At 48.8% G+C, this 21,535-nt stretch overlaps 1 protein-coding gene across 2 annotated transcripts in view; it reads right to left on the bottom strand.

The window, feature by feature from the left end:
* Positions 1–21,535, bottom strand: part of LOC102463174 (cilia- and flagella-associated protein 337-like) — an 84,040-nt gene that overhangs the window by 8,706 nt on the left and 53,799 nt on the right. For both annotated transcript variants that reach the window (XM_075903989.2, XM_075903990.2), the window contains one exon: positions 11,728–11,912. In XM_075903989.2, coding sequence (XP_075760104.2) covers positions 11,728–11,912 — 185 coding nt within the window. The remainder of the gene's footprint in view (positions 1–11,727; positions 11,913–21,535) is intronic.

Below are 21,535 nucleotides of genomic sequence, written 5' to 3'. Positions count from 1 at the left end.
CAGGAGGCAGGAACAATTCCATTCAGTCTGTGGCAGAGGAAGGGTGTGAGCCCCCGTTGCCTGATCATTGCTTTCTGTCTATTTCGACAGCCGTTCCAATGGGGACGCCCGCTGCTTCCTGCCCCACACCGTGAAACGTGCTGTTTGCGGGGAACCGGACGCTGCCTTTCAACCCAGAGGCGGCTGCACTTCGGTGACATGTGGAGTGATCCCCATGCGATTTGTCCCTCAGCTTGTGAAGGGGAGCGGAATGGTCCAGTCCAAAAGACAGACGTCCACAAATTATGAAAATTCCAGTTTGAACTTTTGTTCCCCTTGGGGCAGAGGCACTAAAAACATCCTCCCTCCCCCATCTGTTTACAGACGAGTAGAGCATGCCAACTACAGCTGGGACAAATGTCAAAGCCAGATTGTTCCATAGAGACGCATTGATTTCAGTTTCAGAGGTCCAGGGCTCTCTGGTCCTTCTGACTAAAGACAGGGAAATAGCAATTTAAGGTGGTGGGGGAGGAGGAACAACCCCCTGGCCTTTCCTATCCACAACCGTGTTTCACAAACGTGCACAAAAACACATTTTGAAACCTCAAAAGTTGTCATGAAATGGAAGCTGCCTCCGGCCTGCTTGTGAGAGCTGGTTAGAAACACAAATCAATGCTGCAGGGGTCAGTATGTGTTGCCCGGGCTGAGGAGAAGGGTCTAAAAGGCCAACACCCAGGGGCGGCCCATGAGCATAGGCAGACTCGGCGGTCGCCTAGGGTGCCGCCGGCCCGGGGCGCCCAATGATGACATCACAGGGCGCCCGGGCGCCCAATGATTACGTCATGGCCATTGGCGGCCGTGCAGGCGGGGGCGCCGATTGCGCCTTCTGCCTAGGGTACCAGCTGCCGCAACCGGCTTTGGGCCGCTCCTGCCAACACCTCAGCCCACAAACCTTGACACCACCCCCATGCTTAAAGATTCACAAAGCCAGGACCCTCGCTCAGCCCACTACAGGCCTACAGCAGGGGTGGGGAACCTTTTTAGGGTCAGGGGGGACGCTGACCCACAGAAAAATCAGTCGGGGGCTCCACACAAGGGAGAAGCAAAAGCAAAAAAAACCCAACACCCCTCACTGACATGGCCCCCAACTGAGAAGCAGAACAACACCCCCCCCAGATTCCGCTCGCACACCAGAGCTGGGGGGGCCCAGGCAAGTAGAGTTTGTGTGCTCCAGCCCCATGGGCAGGCAGTGTATGTGTGTGTGGTGGGGAGGGGAGGGTTGGAGCACCAGTGCAGGTTCCCCAGTGCTGGGGTAGGACCCTGAGCTTCGGGGGCCAGATCCAGGCAAGCTGGGGGGGGGGGGAGGGAGGCCGCATCCTTAAGTTCTCCACCTTGGTCTAGTGAATTGGAATTTGGCTATAAACCTGAACTACTTAAAGTTCATGCGGGGCTTGAAAGGGCTGCCGGAGAAGAATCAAGCCAAAGATAATATGCAGGAAAATTATCAGAGGAGTAGCCATGTTCGTCTGAATCTGCAAAAGCGACGAGGAGTCCTGTGGCACCTGATAGACTAACAGATTGATTGGAGCATAAGCTTTTGTGGGGCAAGACCCATTTCATGCATCTGATGAAGTGGGTCTTTGCCCACGAAAGCTTATGCAGGAAAAGTGCATGAAATGGTTAACGTTCCTTCACTTTTAACAATCACTGGCTTATTATGACACAGGGAAGGGCGTTTATTTTCCCCAAGCACCTGCTGTTTTGCCTCTTTGAGCTTATGACATCCTGTGGGCTGAAACATGCCAGAGAAGTGCAAGGCATGAATTAGACTGATTAAAGATGATGATACAAAGACACACATCTGCAGCCTCTGCCAAACCCCCTTCGAGAGGCCCCAGATGGGCAGAGACCAAGGCTATGTCTAGACTGCAGGCGGATCTTTCGAAAGAAAAATCCGCTTTTTCGAAAGAGAGCACCCAGCGAGTCTGGATGCTCTCTTTCGAAGACGGCCTCTTTACATTGAAGAACGCCTTCTTCCTCGTGAAGGCGTTCTTCCTCGTGAAACGAGGTTTACCGCCATCGAAAGAAAAGCCGCGTTCTTTCGAAATAATTTCGAAAGAACGCGGCTTGAGTCTGGACGCAGGGGAAGTTTTTTCGGGAAAAGGCTACTTTTCCCGAAAAAACCCCTGAGTCTGTACACGGCCCAAGCGAGGTATCGAACAGTCACTAAAGTGCAAACATGGAGAGAGAGACCAGCAAACACCGACTCCATCCCTGTGGGATAGACATTCACCTGCCCCTTCCACAGAGGTGGGGTCCCTAGAAGAGGACTGGGACAGGGGTTCCTTCTCGTCTCCCCTGCCCTCACTGCCTCTCCACCCCTAGATACGCCACCATGCCTCAGGAGACCTCAGGGTCCAGTTCTCTGGTGTGGCTCCCCCCATCGTCCCCGCTGGACATAGTGTTGGAACTAGAGGTGTGGGGGATATGCAGCACCCCAGCGACTGAAGTGGTTTCCATTTCATACAGATGGGGCGGGCAATCATTTTTGCAGGGGGGCCACTTAATGAATTTTGATAGGTGGTCACAGGCTGGCTCCAGCCCAGAAGGGGCGGGGCCTGGGGTGAAAGGGGCGAGGTCTGGGGCAAAAGGGGCGGGGCTTGAGGACTAGCCTCCTCCCAGAGCTGTCTGGGGCTGGAAGCTTTGAATTAAAAACACGTCAAGGGGCTCGCAGCTCCCAGCCCTGCAGCCACTGTGTGGCCTGGCAACCGCCCGGGGTTGCTGCAGCTATTTAAAGGCCCCTGCTGGGGTAGCGCCGCAACTGGGAGCCATTTAAATAGGATCCTGCTGCCTGAGTCACCGCTTGGAAATTTGGCGGTACGGGGAGCGGGATATAAATAGAAAGTGTCCGGATGCAGTCTGTGAGCCGGATCCAAGTGTTATAAGGGCTGGATCCAGCCCCCGGGCCGCATCTTGCCCAGCCTGGCTACACAGGGTTTACAGTTTGGTTCAATGGCTCTTAGCATCCCTACTGTAAATATTGTTCCAGCACCTCTGCAGATGGTTCCAGGTTTGTTCTCTCCCTTCCAGGGGATGGGGATTGTTTCCTCCAGTTCTTCCTGGCCTGCAGCTTCACATCTTCGCTTTAAACCCTTTGGCGGGAGTAGGAACTCTCCTCTATGCAGCCTGCAGCCCCAGCGCGGCGTCGGCATGTGCGGAACATAGTTTGTAACAGGATTCGGGTTGGGCGCAAGCCCAGCCCTATGGCTCAGCTGCAGGTGTCTCCCAAATACAACACCTGATCCAAAGCTCCCAAATGCCAATAGGAGTTTGCCCAGAGTCCTGGGGAGCAGCTCCAGGGCAGACAGAGAGCCCACTGATGGGACGGGGAGGTTTGCGGGAGCAGGTTTTAAACCTGGGATGCTGTGCAGCGTGGGTAGCTTTTGCTCATTTCCCTCCCTGGCCACTAAGGAAGCCGACAAAGAGGCAGACACAGTAAGATGACCACAGTGGGTGCCCAGAGAGGTCATAGATCATTTGTACAATGGAGCATGTAAAACACTGGCAGCTTCTGGTCTCCCAGACAAGGCTTGGAAGGTCAGATTTGGAAAGAGAGAATTACACAGCCCGCGTGTGTCTGAACAAAGGACTTTGCTATTTCCCCATTTCATTCCTCACCTCTGCGACCTGGGAGTTTCCAACAATATGCTCGGCCAGGAATAGGCAATTTTCAGCATTGCTGGGGCTCAGCGCTGTCTAGACTTCAAAACACGCCACCCTTCCTTGAACGCCTGCCACGGCCTCTCTTAACATTTCCTGTACATGGAAGCTGAGAGCCCTTCGCTTTGCCAAAGCCTCAATCATGCTAATGAGCCCCTAGTTCCTGTAACATCTGGCAACTGGTCCTACTTAAGCCAGTGAACTTACAGCAGGTGCTAGCAAGGTTCATTTCCAAAACCAACATCCATTTGAAAAATTAAACGGTCCTGTCCCATTATGGAATGATAGCATCTCCCTTCAGGGTAAGACAGACAGAGTAAAAGAAGCTTGAGCAGGATGTTCTTGGTGAAGTGTTTCTTAATAATTACATCGGGGTAAGCTTTCTACTGGCACGTTACTGGCAGGCCAAATTGCTGTCTACATCCTGTCAGAAAGGAGACAACTACTGTAGCTTGGAAACACATCCTCTTTTATATAAAACCAGACAGCTGAGGTCTTAACTGTCCTAAATAGCCTGCTCGCTCTTGCTTCTTTTCTTTCCTGCTTCTTTGCTGACTGTGGAAGGATGCTATAAATCTGGTTACTGCTCCCATCCCCTCTTTGTGCTATTTATTTGAAAACTGGACCAACCCCTACAACTCCATTTATCTGAAGAAGTGGGTTGTGCCCATGAAAGTTCATGATACCATCTACATTTTTTGTTAGTCTCTTCAGGTTAGTGCTTCAAGATTAACTTGAAGCACTCTGTTAGTGCTTCAAGACTGTTTTTTTAAAAAGTTTTTCCAGTTACAGACTAACACAGCTACCCCTCTGAAACTTTTGGTTACTCTTAAGTGAGTTTAGATTTCTCGTGCTGAGGAGTCTTTTAAATTTTGGGTAGAGTTTCTCCCATGAATAGTTAGTCTTTAATGATGTGATTTTACATAGCAAAGAAAGGGACGTGGTTGTCTCTGTGTCTCTGAGTACAATCTGAAGTCAGGTCGACACTACATGAGAAAGGCAACCTAAGATACGCAACTCTAGCTCCATAAAGAGGATAGCTGGAGTTGATGTAACTTAGGTCAAATGTCTGTGGCATCCCGACAGTAGGAAGTTGATGGGAGAAACTCTCCCATTGACTTCCCTTACTTCTCATGACCCAGTGGAGTACTGGGGTCGATGCGGGCACCATCAGTTGTCAATTTAGCAGGTCCTTACTAGACCTGCTAAGTCAAACCCCGGGAGATCAATACCTGGGACATCAATCTTGGGGTAAGTGAAGAGAAGCCCTAAGCGAAGATTGCTTACGATGAAAGGGCATGGGGTTGCCTAACCTCTAGGACCAAAGTAACTCTGAAACACTGTTTCCACCCCCATCACGTGCTCCCCACATCCTTCATGATGTGGCTCAGCCTGCACCCTCCAGTTGCTAGTGGGAGACATTTTCTAATGGCTATGTGATGGCTCTCATCACCCCTGCAGAATGCTTCAGGTCCATGACACATTCATCTCTTGCTGGCCTGGGTAACATGCTGGCAAACAGGTTTACAGCATTTCTGTTCTCTCCTGGATGGACATGCTCCAGTGTCGGCTCATTTCACTCTCCAACTATCTTAGGTACTTATACAACCCACGTAGGGCTTCATGGTTATTAATGGATTGTCCTCTCACTACATTCTGTTAAACAAGGAAACCATAGCCTCAGTTGTAGAAATGGCAGCTTATGGTAGGTGGAGTGACTTTCCCCCGGGGGAACACAGGAAGTCTGTAGCTGAGCCAGGAATTGAACCTGTGTCTTCAAGGTAAGTGGTCAGCACTTTCTAGAAATCAGACCCCTTTAAGGTATATCAAATAGGGCAGCCCAAAATGGAGGCAACCAGAATCACCTGTCACTTTAACACCAACACTCCCTGTTGGAAAATGCCGTCAGCAGAAACAATGTCTCGGGTATTTGATCACAATAGAGCTGATTCCAGCCCCTTGACTCTGATCCGGCAACTGGTAGCTCTAGGCCGGAAAAGTAAAGTAAATCAATGGAGATCTTCAGGAATCCCCATTAAAAGAATCCGACCATCTGATGTTGATTGGGCTTGTTTAGTTTAGGAAAGAGAAGACTGAGAGGGGACATGATAGCGGTTTTCAGGTATCTAAAGGTGTGGAAAGGAGGAGGGAGAAAAATTGTTCTCCTTGGCCTCTGAGGATAGGACAAGAAGCAATGGACTTAAATTGCAGCAAGGAAGCTTTAGGTTGGACATTAGGAAAAACTTCCCAATAGTTAGGGTGGTTAAACACTGGAATAAGTTGCCTAGAGGGGGTTGTGGAATCTCCATCACTGGAGATATTTAAGAGCAGGTTAGACAGACACCTGTCAAGGTTGATCTAGACCAGCCACGGCCAACCTGAGGCTTGCAAGCCACATGCGGCTCTCTCTTCTCCAGGGTGCGACTCGCGAAGCCCACCCCCATGGCTCGTAAGCTGCCTCCACGCCCCTCCCCTCCTCTGGTGTGGCCATTAAAGATGTAGAATTAAAGATGGCATTGGCCAGTGGGAGCCTGATGTGGCCAAAAAACCTCTAAATGCATTTTCTTAAAGGGGCAGAACTTTTTTTTTTTTTTTTTGCTTGACAACTTTGCCCTGGCTCTTTGCGCTGGATCCACTGATTTCTTGGCTCTTTGCTTGGTCCTGTCATGAGGGCAGGGGACTGGACTCGATGACCTCTCGAGGTCCCTTCTCTGACTCTATGATTTGATCATGTGTGATAGATAATGTGTCAGCTTGACCTCCCACCCACAAATATCAGGAGTGAAAATGAAATGTGTGTTCATCTAAGGTGCAGCGTTCAGTGACAGACATGGCAGGACACTACACAGTAATTAAAACATTCAGCAAATGGGGATAGACCAGCCAACACGGAAGTGGCACTGAGTTCACCATACATAGAGTGCAGGAGGTGCACCTGCTAAGCTGAAAGGCAATAATCTTACTGCCTTCCACTCCACAGTGCCTTCCAGCTATGGATCTGAAACAGCAAGACTACAAATTCTGCCCCCCTTGAGCTACTGGCTGGTCACATGCTTCAGCAATTCCGGGCTCAATGGGTGCATGTGCTTGGATTTGTTTAGCCTGGACACAGATTTCCTGCATTTTCCCTTCCACATTTGGAGCAGCTCATTAATTCAGTTTCCCTGGAAGGCGGGTTTTACACATGGGGACACTGAGGCACAGAGTGTCAGTCACGCAGGAAATCTATAGCAGAACCCTGGCATCCTGGCTCATATTTCCTCCCTAATGCCTATTGAAGGGTTTGCTCTAACGCAGTGGTTCTTAAAGTGTAGTCCGGGGACCACTACTGGTCCGCAACCATCCTGCAGGTGGGCTACGGGGTCGGAACCCCCCGCAGTGGGGAGGTGGCACGGGTGCTCCAGCCCCACACTTCCCTCCCCCTGTGAGACTGAAGTGCCAGTTCTGGCTTCCTGCTGCAGGTGGGGGACAAGGCGGGAGCCCTGAGCCTTACAGGCCAGATTTGGCTTGTGGGAGGAGTAAGCGGCTCTGTGCGCTGCTGCTACCCTCCCCCGGATTGGGGGAACACCAGTGCAGGAAACTGTTCATTTCCCCACTGCTCCCATTGGCCAGAATTCTGGCCAATGGGAGCAGTGGGGGGGACGATGCCTGGGAGCGACCAGGGGCGTGGAGCCAGGTAAGTGTTCTCCATCCCCCTCCCGCTGAGACCCTGCACCCCTGTCCTGCTCCTGTAGCCTCCCTCCCATCTAGACTCCCCCTTCCTGCACCCATTTTGTTATCATGGGTGGTTGGCTGATGGCTTGTGGAAAGGCTTGCATTGAGCAGGGTGGGCCACCGGCCAAAAAGTTTGAGACCCACCGATCTAAAGCACGTTGGTGCCAATGGAAAGAGTCTCTGATTCCTCCTTGTTCAAGCGACTTGTGGATTTAGATCTGAAAACATGCTTCCAGATACAAAGTATTGCTGTGCACGGTGAGCTCTCCACAGCAACAAGATGGCGGAGGTCACTGCCTTCCCAGTCAGCTGCAATAGATTTTACATTTGACGAAAAGAGTCTGATACGCGAGCTTCCAAACAACACGCTGAACACAGTGCTTCTGTGTGTTTGAACACAGGCTTTGTGGTCAGCTCACTGATCATTGGATGCAAGCTGCTCTGAACTTGGAAGGAAAAATACAGGAGATCTGTGTCCAGGCTAAACAAATCCAAACGCATGCACGAAGAGTAACGGTAGTTCGGAATAGGAAGCCTAGTCCGAACTACCTAGTCCGTGCCGTGTGTAGCCGCGCGGCACGGAGTCCGCACTAGCGGACATTTAAAAATGGCGGTGCCCGGCGAGATGCAAATGAAGCCCGGGAAATTCAAATCCCAGGCTTCATTTGCAACTCCGGTTGCCTACATTACCTCCCTAGTTAGAACTAGGGTGGTAGTGTAGACATACCCTGAGTTTGATTTAGTGAGTCTTAAGTAGATTTAGTGAGTCTTAAGTAGCTTATTTTGAAATAGCTCATTTTGAGTTTTGGTGCTGTCTACACAGCACTTATTTCAAAATAGAGCACTCTTCCTCTGATTTCCCTTACTCCTCATACAATGAGGTTACAGGAGTCGGTGAAAGAAGTTCTCCAGTTTGACAGTATTTTGACATGATGTCAGAATAACTGCCAGCTCTGTAGTCGTGGACTGTTATTTTGAAATAACACTAGTGATTTTGAAATAATGTTGCGGTGTAGACATAGCCTCAGTGGCCTAACTGTCACTAGATGGGACAGAAAACCACACCCAAAAGGTGTGTGTGTGTATGGGAGGGGGGTCACTTGCTTCATGCTAAACGTGTCCTGAAGTCCATCTTTCGTCTTCACTCAAACACGTGCTTAAATTTAAGAGAAGACTTTATTCCATTGAATTCAGTGGGTTTTAAACCACTGGCTGAGCTGGGCCCATCATGCATCTGGCCCATTATGTAACACTGTCGAGAGAGGTGGGATTTCTCTTCTGAGCCCTATGGCAATCTGATCATGCAGATAGCAATAATGGTAATCCAATTATCTGGCCTTTTGAAAGGGCAGCCACAGTATTTGACTCTGCTCCAGAAACATGATGTTTCACAGTGAATATATTTCTGCTCATTTGAGAAGATCTGAAAGTGTTTCCATTGTGGGTGTTTGTTCAGTTGAATGTGTATTAGGGGTCACTTGGTGTGCCCCCCCTCCATGCCTTGGTTAGGAGTTTTTCAGGCCGGGGTGTTGATTTTCTCCTTAGTATGTTTTTTTGTAGGTACCCAAAGACCTTGGGGGTGCTGACAGGGAACATTTTATTAGTACGGATCACAGTTATGAATGTGTCTCTGTTTACTGCATGGCCACTAATAATTTACACAAATTCCTGGAACCCATATTGTGCAAATGAATGGAAACCATGCAGCTGTACATTCCTTATGTGAAAAGGGCAGTCTGGTTCTCGTCTGTTTCTTAGGAATAAGTCAAATCTGTGCAATCTATGGAACAGCTTGGCAGCTGCGTAGAACGATCTGACTGTTAGAACCATTTGTTACTAAGTTACTCGGGGTCTTGCCCTGAAGTCCTGACTCCAGAAAAATCCTCCCTTCCCATATTTCCAATATTTGACCATTTGCATCTCTAGCTGTTTTACTCTGTGAAGACTCTAAGATCAGAGCCTTAGGAGTGATCAGATGCACTTCTGACTTGGAACACTGCAATTTTCTTTTACTCAGCTACTGCAGAACAATCAGTTCATTTTAAAGAGGAGGCAAATAAGCAGCAGTCTGGGATATGGCTGAAGTAATGAATTCAACTCTTCCTGGCCTAACTAGGTATATTTTTCCCTGGAAACTAATTAAAATACTTGAATAGCTATCTTCCATCACCTTTTGTGAAGCTTGATGACAAACAGTGAGTCACTCTATAGTGTAATTACATCAGTGTTAACTTATTTTAAAAGACACACAAGAAGACAGATCCTCCAGTTGGCCATTTTTGGCTGCACAGACGGCACAGAACCAGGGCTGGCTCAAGCTATTCCTGTGCCCTGGGCAGCGGGCGCGCGACGCATGCGTGGCTCCGCCCCCCGGTGCACAGTGCATGCGTGGCCCCGCCCCCCAGCGCGCTGCACACCTTACAGCTGCAATTGGGTGTGCGGTGCCTGATTGCAGCTCTAAGGGGTGCCGCGCAGCCCCCGGCCCTGGGTGCGCAGCGCCTAATTGCAGCTCTAAGGGGTGCCGCGCGCCCCCCCCCAGCCCCAGGTGTGCGGCGTCTGATTGCAGCTCTAAGGGGTGCTGTGCGGCGCCCGGCCCTGGACGCGCGGTGACTGATTGCAGCTCTAAGGGGTGCTGTGCGGCCCCCGGCCCTGGGTGTGTGGTGCCTGATCACAGCTCTAAGGGGCGCCGCGCCCCTTATAGCTGCCATCAGGCACCCCCCATAGGTTGGTGCCCCGGGCAGCTGCCCAGCTAGCCCCCGCCTTAATCCGGCCCTGCACAGAACTGCCAGGGATCTGACCTAGAGGGGCAGCGGGGGATTCCCAAGGTAAACAGCAGCAGCTCCCGAGGTGCAGGGAGTGCTGGACTGGCTAAGAGTGTAGCGCCATAGAAGGTGTCTGCAGTTATCTGGCTAGGTTGTAACAACACATGCTGTGGCGGGAATAGCGGCATGGTGGAAGGAGGGCCAAGAGTGGGGTGCGCTGTGTTCTAGCTGATACTCACTTATGTGTAACTCAGAGGCTCTGACACTCAGGCTACGTCTACACTGCAGAGTTTTTGCACAAAAACTCGCAGAGCGTCCACGCTACAAGCGTGTTTTTGCGCAAGAAAAAGTACAGTAGATTGTCAGAAGACAGAGCTGTTTGTGCAAGAGTTATTCCTCTTCCTATGCGGAATAAGCCTTTTTGCACAAGAGCTCTTGTGCAGAAAGGTATGTGTGGACAGACAACAGGGGTTTCTTGCGCAAGTAACCCCTATGGAAAAAGCACAGGCGCTCTGATGGCCATTCGCAGACCATCCATGCAGTGTGGATGCTCTCTTGTGCAAAGGCACATCTCTTGTGCAAAAGCACATGGCTGTGTGAACGGGCTCTTGCGCAAGAACTTTTTGTGGACGATCTCTTCCGCAAAAACTTCTTGCGCAAGAAGCTTTTTGCAGAAGAGATCTTCCGCAAAAACGTCTTGCGCAAGAGAGCATCCACACTGCAAAAGCCCATCGAAAAAGTGATGCGCTTTTGCAAAAGAGAGCATCCAGACTGCATGGACACTCTCTCGAAAGGAAACTCCGATTGCTATTTACAGAATGGTCACCAGGGCACCTGAGCTTTTTTCGATTGCCTCTTTTTGCGCAAAAAACCTCTGTTCCCCATCCACACACACCTTTTTGCTCAAGAGCTCTTGCACAAAAAGGAACTCTTCCTCGTAGAAAGAGGAATACCTTCACTGCAAAAACCCCTCTGTTCTTTCATTTTACTTGCACAAAAATGCGCTTGAGGTGTGGACGCGCTGTGAGTTTTTGCGCAAATACTCTGCTGTGTAGACCTAGCCTCAGTGTTCCCCATATCTAGATTTTTTCCATCTAGGTGCAGAATGTATTTTGTTATGTGCACTGAGGCATGTGTGAATGTGCACCACCAGGAGAAACACAAACCTAGCTGTGGGCGGTTTTCTAATCAGTTGGGCAGCACTGGAATCTCTCCGGAGTAGCCACACAAGTGCTCCACTTATAGAGAACACTGCTGTTCTGTTCTGTAGCCTTAGTTAATAGGCAGTTGGCTTTTAGCTCATGTGGCAGTCTCATGGCATTAGCCCCCTAAGGACGCAGGTTGAACCCCACCTGCTGACAGTCGGCATCACATAGGGCTTCTAACGAACCAGCATGTGTAAGGGTGGCCCCTGGCTGCTCCCAGGAATGGGGAAATTGTATTATAGCCATTTTCCCCTCCTGATCTGTCAGAATATGGTGTGAAGTTGAGGGCTAACTCTTGACTATGCTTCTGTTTCTTAAGGTGAGCCCCTTTGCTGGCAAACACTTACCCTGCAATTGCTCTTTCTCCTCCATTGTACTTTGCCCATTCATCTCCTGGTTTACCTTTTCTTCTGCCTCTCCGTCCCCATTTCTGACAAGCTCCCCTGCGCTGAATAGCAGCCCATCAGGATATGCTGGCTGCCTGGTGGGTGTTTGTTTCTTTCTGTTTTCTTTCCTTTCACTCCAGGGGTCCCTGATTAAAAAAGAAAGAAAAAAAGTTAAATAAAAAGAGGCAACTGCTCACGTGGGTTCAATATCTGTTAAGAGAAAATATTCAACCCAAGTGCGAATGGATCAGAGCCTTACCTACAAAGAAAGTGGTGAGCGCTTTTACAGGTGATGTTGGGACCAGGGACCTACTGTTGAGAATCTTGGATTGGGAAGGGGGTTGGATTACAACACTTAACTGGATGGCCATTTCTATCTATGATTTCTATAATTCATGCCACAGGGACAGATAGTCCTAGTAACCCTGTTTTCATAGAAGGAATAGATTGACTTAAGTGGTGCTAGATATCATAAAGCAGGGGTCTCCGACCTTTTTAAGATTGAGATCGCTTTTTGAATTTAAGTGCAATCCAAGATCTACCTCAAATATAAATACCCTGGCCCCGCCTCCTTCCCGCCTCTTCTCCGAGGCCACACCCCTGCTCACTCCATCCTCCCTCTCTTGCCCATCCTCATTCACTCTCATCAGGCTGGGGCAGAGGGTTGGGGTGCAGGCTCTGGTCTTGGATTAACGGATCTGGAGTGTGAGAGGGGCTCTGAGCTTCTCTTGGGGCAGGCAGGAGGGATGTAGGAGGGGATTCTAGGTGCAGGGTCCGGGATGGCATTTGGATGCAGGAGTGCTTGGGGTGCATGAAGGGCTTCATGACTGGGGTAGGAGTTTGGGATGTGGGCTCCAGTGGGGCACTGCTGGTGGCTCCTGGTTGGGGGTGCAGTGGGGCGAAGGCAGGCTCACCCCTCCCCAGCCCTGGAACACTCCCTAAAGCAGCCAGCAAACTCCATCCTAAGTCCGGTTGGGCCCTCTCTCTGCTCTATGGCGAAAGGATACAGATTGGGAGGGGGCACATTGACATCAGCACCCCTTCTCTCCCTCCCCTGCCCTGCCCAACAAGCAGGATGCTCCCCAGGGGGAGGGGCAGCTCCAAGGCAAAGGGCAGGAGATGAGCAGCAGTGTGGGGAGGGGCAGCTGAAGTTCAGGCACTTGATAGACTCTTGGCCAAACCAGCCAGGATCACCTGTTAGAAGCTCCAGGATCTACCAGTAGATCTACTGGTTGGTGGCCACTGTCATAAAGAACATACAAATCTATCTAATGCGTTAGTCCACATGGGAATAAGCTACCTGGCCATATTGGCAAATTATAACGGAGGGTGAAAGAATCACCCCAACGGTGTTGATATTCTTTTGCCATCTCAGCCCAGGTCATTTCCCAGCCTGAAAAGTTCACACCTTGCATCTTTGAAAACCCAGCACACGTTGACAGAAACATTCGTCTTCACTGGACTGAAACTTTACCAAAACCAACGGGTTGGCTCAGAGATACTATTGTGCCGAGATCCATGACATTCCACCTCCCCCAAATCTGGAACAGTTCCAGGAAATCAAAACCAAATGTGAAAAACCTCAAATGCTGTGAATTCCCCTGCTGCTATTTCCCATGGCCAGAAGGAGCCGAGTGGCTGGAGTAGGAGCACTGTAGAAGTAGAAATTCAACAATGTAAGCTACAGAAGAGGTTAAAACAGTGATGGGCAGCCTAGCTAGTGAGTGGGCTGCATGAGTGGTTCTCCTTCATCTCAGTGGGCTGCAAGTTTGTCTCCCGGGAGAGGGCGGTTTTGCTAACTGCGCTTGCGTACCTTGAATTTGCAGGGTGCGCCAATGGAACTGTGGCAGCGCTTTGATTGGATGCACAGGGAGCACATGGCTCTCACAGTCATAGAATCATAGGACTGGAAGGGACCTCGAGAGGTCATCGAGTCCAGCCCCCCGCCCTCAAGGCAGGACCAAGCTCCGTCTACACCATCCCTGACAGATGTCTATCTAACCTGTTCTTAAATATCTCCAGAGAGGGAGATTCCACCACCTCCCTTGGCAATTTATTCCAATATTTGACCACCCTGACAGTTAGGAATTTTTTCCTAATGTCCAATCTAAACCTCCCCTGCTGCACTTTAAGCCCATTACTCCTTGTCCTGTCCTCAGAAACTAAGAGGAACAAATTTTCTCCTTCCTCCTTGTGACACCCTTTTAGATATTTGAAAACCACTATCATGTCCCCCCTTAATCTTCTTTTTTCCAACAGTCAATGTTGTGTACAATCAACACACATTTCACTTCATGTGCCCTGCTTTACAGGGAGGAAAAAACTACACAGATGGAAACCAGCGGAATCTGACAACCCTACCCATGGGCAATGGTAAACCAAATGTCTCATTTTGTGGGATTTGCCCACAAAAGCTCATGATACCATATATATTTCTGTTAGTCTCTTAGGATAAGTCTGCACAGCAACATTATTTTGAAATAACTTAGTACATGTCTGCACAGCCAGCAGTTATTTCGAAATAATGTCAAAATACTGTCAAGCTGGAGGACTTCTTACTCTGACTCCTGTAACCCTCCTTGTACGAGGAGTAAGGGAAGTGGGAGGAAGGGTGCTCTGTTTCGAAATAAGTGCTGTGTAGATGCTCCCAATTTCCAAATAAGCTACGCAATTGACGTAGCTCAATTTGCGCAGCTTATTTCGAGCTAAGCCTGGCGGTGTAGACGCACCCTAAGGTGTCACAGGATTACTCGTTGTTTTGAACGTCTACTAAGAAAGTCTTTGTGAGAAAATAAGCTTAAACCAGGCTGTTCCTTCTATTTAATATTCATGTCTGTCCAAAGCTATTCGCAGGGAGGATATATTGTGACTAAAATAGATGACGGTGATGGACGGCTACTCATTTCTCCTCTGAAAAGGAAATTCCTTGGGTCAGATGCACCACAGTGGCATACGGAGACAGAGCTCTACTGAAGGCCATTGAGTGGAGCCAGTTGATGTCAGCCTGAGAGTCCGGAAGTCATGTCAGGCTCATACGCTTTATCCATTCCCACAGCCCTGGAAGAATTCAGATCCTCCGTCTAACAGTTGTGTGCGGCAGACGAACTGACAATGTGAGGTGGTAAGGGCCAGCTTTAGGAATTGCAGGGCCCAATTCGAACTGTTTTGACGGGGCCCCAGCAGCCGGGACTTTTTTGTTCACAAAAAAGAAAAGAAAAAAACCCCACACAAAGAAACAAGTCACAGCCCCTTTAAATCTCCAGTCCTGCCTTCCAGACAAATCTGGGGCCGACTCCTGCTCCGGCAGCACACAGAAGCCACCACGCTCCTCCTCTGGGGCCAACGCCCCCTTTGGCAGCATGCCCGGGATGTCAGCACGCCCGGCACACTTCCGGGTTTAGGGCGCAGGGCCCTTTTAGGTGTGGGGCCCGATTCAGGGGAATCGGGCAAATCGGCCTAAAGCTGGCTCTGGAGCTGGGCGAGACAAGCTGGCATAATGCTCCTGAGCCCAGCCCATTAGCGTGCTCTCCGGTTAAAGCAGTGAAATGGGAAGGAAGCGTGTGGCTTTTCCTTGGTACTTTGTGGTTTGACCATCTGCAGGGAACTGGAGTAGGCGAGGCTCTCTCGCTTCCCCTCCCCCTCTTCCACACCAGACCAACAGACAAAGGACAGTGAGAATCTCTATGGCTATAATAAATGACACTTCTATCGAGCTTGCCACTCTAGGGGCTCCCAGCAGGGGCAAACCTGCCGTTGGAAAACTGCATTCAGCGGTGGCACGTCAGTAACAGAAAGAACCACCAGACTGCTGGATGGGAGGGGCTGGTTTAGGGTGGAAGAGCTCGGCTTGGCGAGATTATCATCTACACAGATAGGACCTCTCTGGTCCGGCAGGAGCACGGAGGTTGCCGGACTAGAGAGGGAGCGAGGGATGTCCGGAAATCCGGCAGCTAATGGCAGGGGCTGAGGCTGCTGGCAGAGCTGGGACAGGTGGCAGGGCCGGGCAGCATGGCCAGCAGCTATGGATGGAGCTAACAGCGGCACTGGGGCCAGGGAGAACAGCTGGCAGAAGGGGCTGGAAGCGCAGCCAGAAGCAAGCCAGGGGAGCACAGACAGTGGCTGGGGCTGGGGCAATAGGGCCAGGAGAGCAGCCAGGACTGGGCTGGAGCTGGGGCTGGCGGCAGGGCCATGAGCATAGTCGTGGTCTAGGCCAGGGTCAGGGACTGCACCCAGCCGATGAGACTCAGGCCAGGGCTAGGAGGGCAGCTGGGAGGGGAGCCCGGCATCCAGGAAGCTGGTAGCTTCCCTGGGAGAACCTGGAGACTGGCAGCAGGGCTCACGATTGACCTCCCTCGGTTCTGTAGACTCTCTCTCCCGGAGTGCCTGTAGCATCAGAGATGTGCAAAGCATGGAGAGGAGTGAAGGGCACAACTATGGCAAAGGGGTGAAGGGAAGAAAAGGAACACTGACGCTATCGGCAGCGAGATTTATTAACTAGTGAAAGAGCCTCGTTGAACATGGCAGAAGCCTCGTCACTTAGAACTTGATGCGGACAGGCAATTTTAATCTAGGAAACAGCTTTACTGGACCCGTTAGAGGAATCTTGGCTCTCGAATTTCTGTGATTATTCTGGAGATCTTCGTCAGGGGGTTACAATCAGGGAAAACGTTTGCTATTTTTCTAGGGTCACCCATACCTTCCTTCCGGTCTCCCTCAACTTTTGCTGTGGCCTGAAATGTACTCGTGCATGACCACAGAGAAATGTTTTCTGAATATGCTTTAGAGGGTGGGGAGGGAAAAATACATCCATGTCATTGCTAAGATGCAAAAGGCTAAAAAATAGAAGCTTGTGGTTTCTGAAGCCACTTGGCATTTCTGAGTAGGAGCTGATGAGGCTCTGGGTTTTTGTTATTATTTAGACACCCTTACATTTTGCAAGGCTATTTCTCATCCGTGTGGGTATGTGTGGGTAGTAAAGCAGAGGGAATTTGGGAGAAAAAAACCCCAAAAGTTAAAAATGGCCTAGTTATCAAGTTTAGAAAAGTGCTTATTGCATGTGCAACCACTTGTTTTGTTTTGTTTTGTTTTGTTTTTAAAAAGAGCTAAAATTTGCTGTTGATTTTGAGGATGTGGTAGACATGCAATACCAAAACACAATGAAGTATATACAGGAAAAGCAGGATCCTCTGGAGCCAAGATCCTGAAGAACACAGAGTATATGGTATGTTTCATACTTCACAATGCATTTCCTGATGTATGCCAGCTTGTGTCTAGAACTGTGTGAATGTTGGGAGTTTGGGATTGTACAAGAGTCGACCAAACCTTCTGGTGAACTCAATTTGGATTTTTTCAAAGTGGCTTAGATAAAGGTTCATGCAAACACTGCTCTCCGCTGAACATATTCAACTCAAGTATCAGAGGGGTAGCTGTGTTAGTCTGAATCTGCAAAAGTGGCGAGGAGTCCTGTGGCACCTTATAGATTAACTGAAGTGTTGGAGCATAAGCTTTCGTGGGCAAAGACCCACTTCGTCACATGCATGACATGACATGACATGCATCTGACGAAGTGGGTCTTTGCCCACGAAAGCTTATGCTCCAACACTTCAGTTAGTCTATAAGGTGCCACAGGACTCCTCGCCACATATTCAACTCACAAACTCTCAGAGAGAACAGCGTTGATCCCGTATGCTGTGCTCTCTCGGTCATCACGTAAGTTTCAGTAGCTATTGAACCAGGTTCAATTCTTGTGGGTGTCTAGCAGGTCTACTGACCTGGGAGAGGGAGAAAAGGGGGCAACTGCCCCAGGGACCGGTGATGCTAAAAGACTTGGGCTCTGGTTGCCGCTACCAATGCTACCTCAGCAGCTGCAGGAGACCTTGGCTCTTTAAATTGCCGCCTCCCCCAGGAACATAGAGCTGGGCCACCTCCCACCTTGCCCAAGGGCCTGGCGAGTCTTTTGGCCTTGCTGGTGTCTAGTTATAATTCAAACCTGCAGGTTTGAAAAGAAGCCTTTCCACTAGCACCAAGGGATAAGAGGCTTTTGACGTCTCTGTCTGTGTCCCTGTTAGTGCCCAGCATTCTCCTAATTTGTCCTAAATTGCTGTGAATCTTATTCTTCCTGATTCAGGTATTGATTCAATGTCGGTCCAGCAAATCAAGAGTTATTTCACTTCTTTCTGTTTCTTTCTTCCTTCCAGCACTGGACAATTAAACGCGAAGGGTGTGTCTACACTACAGAGGAAGCTCAAAGCTGCTGCTGTCAGTCTTCCAGGGTTTGAATTAGTGGGTCTAGTTAAGACAGCTAATTTGAACTGAGAGGGGTGCTCCGGTGGATGCCGGTAACCCTGTTTCCACGAGGAGTAAGGGAAGTCGAAGGGAGAGTGTTCTCCCTTTGACTTCCTGCAGTGTGGACAGCGCCAAAAGCTGAGTTAAGATACTTCGACTTCATCTACGCAGTTAATACGGCTGAAGTTGCACATCTTAATTTGACTTTGACCCATAGTGTAGACTTACCCTAACTTCTTGAATGGCAACAGTCAATGAATGGATCAAGTTGTGAACTCAATTACCCTAATGTGTAAATCCAGAGTGACTCTGCTAATTTCAGTAGGCTCACTCTGGATGTATACGGGTGTCACTAAGAGTAGCATTTCGGCCATAGTTTTGATGGCATAGATAAACTTAAACCCTGTCACTCCCTCTGATTTTGTTAGAGAAATAACTGTGCTTCATTCTGTCACTAGCCATGCTGTGTAACAGCTTCCTCGGGCAGAGATTTCTATCATTGCTGGGGCTTGAACTGAGATGTTGGGAAAATCTTTCTTGATCAGACATGACACAGTTGTAAAAGATGCACATTCTGTACTTGCCAAATTCAAATACCTCTTGACTGTTGACTCACAGGTATTCTCCGATCTGAATCTCCAAAACCACACAAAAACATTACAATTTCCTTTTTCCTAGTCCTGAAGTACATGCTGATTTTTCTAATAAGTGCATCCCATTTGATATGCTCTTTATCCATTGCTCCTTTCAATGGAAGAAAAAGGACTTTTAAATTTCCCATTAACCATCTTTGTTAAGCCAATGCTTCTGTAAAACCTTAATATTGCTAGTTTTCCTCTTGGGTTAATTCATATTGGATTAGTCACCTGGAAAGCTCGTGGATGTTTATAAGGTTCTTACAATAGAAAATTAGGGTTGGAAGAGAACTCAGGAGGTCATCTCGTCCAACTCCCTGCTCAAAGCAGGACTGACCCAAACTAAACCATCTCAGCCAGGGCTTTGTCAAGCTGGAACTTAAAAACCTCTAGGAATGGAGATTCCACACTGCCTTAGGGAACCCATCTCAGTGCTTCACCACCCTCCTAGGGAAATAGTTTTTCCTAATATCCAACCTAGACCTCCCCACTGTAACTTGAGACCATTGCTCCTCATTCTGTCATCTGCCACCGGTGAGAACAGCCTCTCTCCATCCTCTTTGGAACCCCCCTTCACATTGTTAAAGGCCACTATCAAATCCCCCCTCACTCTTCTCTTCTGTAGACTAAAGAAGCCCAAATCCCTCAGCCCCTCCTCATAAGTCATGTGCTCCAGCCTCTGCTGGACTCTCTCTAATTTGTCCACATCCTGTCTGTAGTGGGAGGCCCCAAACAGGACACAATACAGTACTCCAGATGTGGCCTCCCCAGTGCTGAATAGAGGGGAATAATCACTTCCCTAGATCTGCTGGCATTGCTCCTAATGATGTAGTCTAATGTGCCATTGGCTACAAGGACACAGTGTTGACTCCTATCCAGCTTCTCATTTACTGTAAGCCCCAGGTCCTTTTCTGCACAATTGCTGACTACCCAGTTGGTCCCCTTCCTGTAGCTGTACATGGGATTCTCCTGTCTTAAGTGTAAGACTCTGCACTTGTCCTTGTTAAACCTCATCAGATTTCTTTTGGCTCAATCTTCCAGTTTGCCTTAACCTCTTATGTGGACCAGCTACTAGAAGGCAACAGAGACATGCAAGTAAGATGACTGTCTTCCAAAAATGATAATATCTGTAGAATAATTGGCATTCCTGGTAACAACTAGACACAGATCTTTATTTACTTTCTTGCCATGAGTGGGAATTAATTTTGTTTGGCTATGAAAGAATTAATCCAATTCTTTTCACAGGGTAGGTTTGTCCAAAGCTTTGTTGGTATCATTTACTTTTCCTTTGTGAACACAATACTTTTTTTCTGGGTGAAACCACTAAATTCGTGGAAAGAAACTGGCAGCACATCATAGAATAGGCCTGACTTCAGTGAACATTGTTGATTTGAGTCCTCTGCTATTTTTATGGACTGGAGAGAGATGGAAAAATCTAGCACATTACAAAACACTGTTTATAACTTTGGCTATTAAGAAAAGCTGGAAAGCATCTGATAACCTTTTCAGAGCTCCATCTGCTTCAAATGGACAGTGTTTATTTTCTTTGCCTCTGGTTCTAGTTCAGTGTGATCAGTTGACAAATCTTCAGTGACTTGGATTAGGAGCACATGTGAAAGGTTTCTCTGGTCTGTTGCTTAAAATATTTACTTTTATTACTTCTTTGTGCATTTTCCCCAGTAGCTGCTTTACTGAATGTACCCTGAAGAAGGACTAGATTTATACAGCATCTGCCTCATTGTTGGAGAAGATTTGGAATGTAGATTATTCCAGGAATCAGTGAAAGCAATACTATAGGGCGCCACAGTTTCTAGGGCGAGGCCAGCAGTGTGTATGTAGGTGAAACAGAAATTACTGGAGTCGCTAGCTATGGGAATATAGGAATTCCAGAGAAAACTTTACATCAAATTACAAACCAGTAAAGCTTCAGAATGACACCTTTTTCCTGGATTCAAGTGTCTTTCAGCTAGTGGGTAGCCCTTGACCGTGTCTATGCTATGCTTCTTTGGCAAACATTCCCCTTGGCAGAAAACGCCCGCAGCCACTGGTGTTTTTAATGCAGTGTCATTTTGACATACTCGGAGAGCAAGGTTAGCATACACATGGCTAAAAATACCACCTTGCCAGTGCTTCCCCTGCATTTACTGCTAGTAACTGCTGGAACAGCACTGCTTTGAGCAACACTTGGAAATTTTTGCCCCCCCCCCCCCCAAACCCTTTTTCTGTGTCTACATTGGCAAGATTTTGTGCAAAAGCAGTTGCGTTTGCGCAAAAACATGCTGCCTGTCTACACTGGCGGGAAGTTCTTGCGCAAGAACACTGACATTCTAATGTGTGAAATCAGTGCTTCTTGTGCAAGAACTATGATGCTCCAGCTCAGGAATAAGCCCTCTTGTGCAACTGTTCTTGCACAAGATGCCAGTGTAGACAGGCAACATGAATTTCTTGCAGAAGAAAGCCCAATAGCTAAAATGGCCATCGGAGCTTTCTTGCGCAAGAGAGCATCTACACTGGCACGGATGCTTTTGCGCAAAAGCACATCCCTTGCGCAAAAGCACATGCCAGTGTAGACGCTCTCTTGCGCAAATACTTTAACGCAAAAACGCTTGCGTTAAAAGTATTTGCGCAAAATCTTGCCAATGTAGACGTAGCCTTTGAGTAGGCGGCTCTTGAGCACCATCAGCAGTAGAAGAGTAAAGGGTGTCAGGGGAGACTGCTTTCAAGAGGACAAGTGTTGCCAATGCTCATGACTGAATTCACAAATTTTGTTTCCCTCTAAAGCACCAGCTGCCGGAGTCCCGCGATAAATAACAATCACAGCTTTTTCTAGTCCTCGTGGTTTAGGAGAA

Source organism: Pelodiscus sinensis, chromosome 20, assembly GCF_052426305.1.
Source record: "Pelodiscus sinensis isolate ZL-2025 chromosome 20, ASM5242630v1, whole genome shotgun sequence".
NCBI classification, from domain to species: Eukaryota; Metazoa; Chordata; order Testudines; family Trionychidae; genus Pelodiscus; species Pelodiscus sinensis.
The sequence above is the reverse complement of the archived record's forward strand: the minus strand, read 5'-3'. Positions and strand labels throughout refer to the sequence as shown.